Source organism: Physeter macrocephalus, chromosome 6, assembly GCF_002837175.3.
Source record: "Physeter macrocephalus isolate SW-GA chromosome 6, ASM283717v5, whole genome shotgun sequence".
Taxonomy (NCBI): Eukaryota; Metazoa; Chordata; class Mammalia; order Artiodactyla; family Physeteridae; genus Physeter; species Physeter macrocephalus.
The window spans coordinates 88,216,737-88,219,595 of NC_041219.1; the positions used below are offsets into that span (position 1 = coordinate 88,216,737).

At 46.2% G+C, this 2,859-nt stretch overlaps 1 protein-coding gene across 7 annotated transcripts in view; it reads right to left on the reverse strand.

Annotated features, from left to right (window-relative positions):
- LETMD1 (LETM1 domain containing 1) overlaps positions 1-2,272 on the reverse strand; it is an 8,435-nt gene extending 6,163 nt beyond the window's left edge. For 2 of the 7 annotated variants that reach the window (XR_003680358.2, XR_003680359.2), the window contains exons 1-2: positions 1,635-2,069; positions 1,378-1,529 (exon numbers count right to left, since the gene is read on the reverse strand). Coding sequence is in view for 4 of the 7 variants with exons in the window: in XM_028491340.2 (XP_028347141.1) it covers positions 1,378-1,529; positions 1,635-1,885 (403 nt within the window). In the remaining 3 variants the exon portion in view is untranslated. The other 5 variants (XM_007113850.2, XM_055085633.1, XM_028491340.2 and 2 more) reach the window with 5 other exon arrangements.
- Between the last annotated feature and the right edge of the window lie 587 nt (positions 2,273-2,859).

The following is a 2,859-nucleotide window of genomic DNA, read 5'->3' on the forward strand; positions in this document are numbered from 1 at the left end:
TCTCCTGCATCGGCAGGCAGACTCTCAACCACTGCGCCACCAGGGAAGCCCACTCACTCCCTTTTAAAAATAAAAATTCAAAGCTCTTTAACCTCAGGAAGTCTTGCTCAATTAACCCTTTGTATATCTCAACCAGATATTAACTTATCTCCTTTCTAGAACACTTTTATAATTACTGGAATTCAACATATTTCTAAGATTGCATTTTCTCTTCATGCAAGATAATCCTTACACTGATCTAGAACTTAAGTTTATAAAAATGCTTTCCTATTTATGAATGAAATGGTATAATGTCTAGGTTGGCTTCAAAATAATACAGGAGAAAGCCAACGTATAATGACATAAGACTGGTGGCCGTGAGTCAATAATTGTTGAAGTGAGGTTGAGAATATGGAAGTTCATTGTACTACTCTACTTCTGTGTTATGTTTGAAATTTTCTATAATAAAAGGCTTAAACACAAACAACCAAAATGCTTTCAGACTCTTTTTTTCATTTGATTCTAGTTAGAAATCGGGGAGCAGACAAAGCAGCCATTCTTATCTCCACTTTACAGCTTTTGCAAGTACATGAAGCTAGTAATAATTATGATAATATTCACAGCTGACAATGTGGGAGTTTACTATAATTGGTGTTATGATAAAAAAAAGTATAGAGTATAATAGTTATAGCTACACTTACTGAGCACTTCCTATGAATCAGGTCCTAAGGACTTTACATGTATGATTTATTTAATCTTCATAGCCATGCAGTCAATTGGTAGGTTCTATTACTACCCTCATTTTACAGATGAGAAAACCAAAGAACACAGAGGTTAAGTAACAAGTCCAATCACACAGCTAGTGACTAGTTGGGATTTGAACCCAGGCAGTCTGGCTCCAGAGTGGACACTTGACACTGTACCATCTCCTAGTAACAAGCAGAGCTCTGATCTGAACCGAAACATTCAGAAACCAAGTACGTGTAGTGCTATTTCCACAACGTGCTACCCAGGAGAGATCTGTGACAAACATTAGACCACATTTTCTTACAAGCCAAGTCAACTGGTAAGTCACAGGGCAGGTCGGTGCAGCTATAGATCTCTGCCCTTGTGCACGACAAATAATTTCTACTATAGTCAGATGTGTGGTTAAGAAAAGTGCAAAAATACCTATAATCCTCCTGGGTGTTGTCAGAAGTTGTTTCTCAACATACCTTTCTAGAAACATCAAGAAGGGCTAACTTATAAGAAACAGTTTGATGCTCAAGCATTTATGAAACAGAAGACATACCAGCTTACACCCCCATCGCAGAGCCTGCAAGTGATCTTACTTATTCTAACTCTCTGACACTGCCCAAGAGCTGATTCAATGGATTTTTATTTTAGTTTTGTCTTTACCTTTCATGAAGATTGTATACAGGACATAGAAGCCGGGGAAATGACGACCCAAGAAACGATGGTATTTCCCATTAATCACTTTTGTCTTGGTCACCACATAAGAGATCAAGCTCTTCACATCTGCCTTTGGAGAAAGGTGAAGCTTTGAAGACCTACAAGGAAGATGAAAGAGACTATCTGGGAACCAGCCCTGGAAGCCCCTTCACGCCTGGGGTCCATAATGTAAAACAGCTACTTCAGAGAATGTATGCTAAGACCTGAAACTTCTGAAATCCAAAGATCTTGAGATCATGGAGAGATAAGCAGTCAGACTGAGAAAAACAGATAGGGCAGATGAGAGGCCAGGCAAGAATGGATGTCGGGGAAGTGGTGAGTCTGGAGAGAGCGTAAGGCCTGAGGGACAATCTGAGCAGCAGGCTAAAGCCAGAGAGGTGAGATCCAGATAAGTAGCAGTAAAATCTGAGCCAAAAAAGGGAGGCTCAGGACACGTGGGGAATTCAGACAACATGGGGCACTGAGAATTGAAAGGGTCACGAAGCCAGGTCTCTAGCAGGGATCCCGGTGCGAATTCTGAGCGGCAGAATAAAAATCCAGGGGCCGGGGCGTGGAGCCCTGAGAATTAACAGAGAGCATGCAAACAAAATTGAGACAGTGGAAGAGCCTGAACGTCAAAAATGCTTTTCTCTCTCAAGTCCCTCACCGAGGGGCCCCCCAGGCCAGGCCAGAGCGAACAAACTGCAGCCTCCGGGCGACATAAGGTCCGGGGGGCCCCGCCGAACCCCACAAAGCAACCCGAGCCCAGCACACTCTGGAAACCGCCATCTTCGCAGTGAGGGAGGGGCAGACCAGAGTAAGTCGTCTTCAGGTCAAAGTTCCCGTACTTTGCGTTCGTTTGACAACGCATGCGCCTTTCCTGAGAGCTGATTGGTAATCATAGACCGTTCGCCTCGCGCTGCCCGGGAGAGGAGCGGACGCTAAGGCTCAATTCGGAAGGACGGCCAGGATTGGACGCCGCCAGCACTTCCTGGTTTAGAGGCGCCGGAAACCGGCTGTCCCGGAGGAAGCGAGAGAGTATCTGCCCTTGGTTGGGTTGTGATCCTGAGAATGTCCTCTCTTTGAGGGCCTCGTTACCCCTCGCGATGCTCTAGGGCCTGCGCCGCCGCCCTTGCTCTCTGTCCGTATGCGGACTTCGGGGCCTTGGCGCGGCAGGTGCCGGAGGTCTGTTAGGCAGGGCCTGTGTCCACGGTGCCTCATGGGGGTTGGGAGGACCCGCGGCGCCCTCTAGTGCCGGTCAAAGTTTGCAGCTAAGGTTGGATGCCTGGGAGCCGCCCCTCTGTGGACCAAGTTCGCTCTTTCCTTTTGTAGGCGTTTTTCAAAGTAGGTCTGTGGGAATAATGTCTTAAGGTAAGTGCCTCCTGAAGACCAAGCTCGGGTCTCAACCTTAATGTCACTTTTCTGAGAGGCTGTCTCTGACCAGAGGGA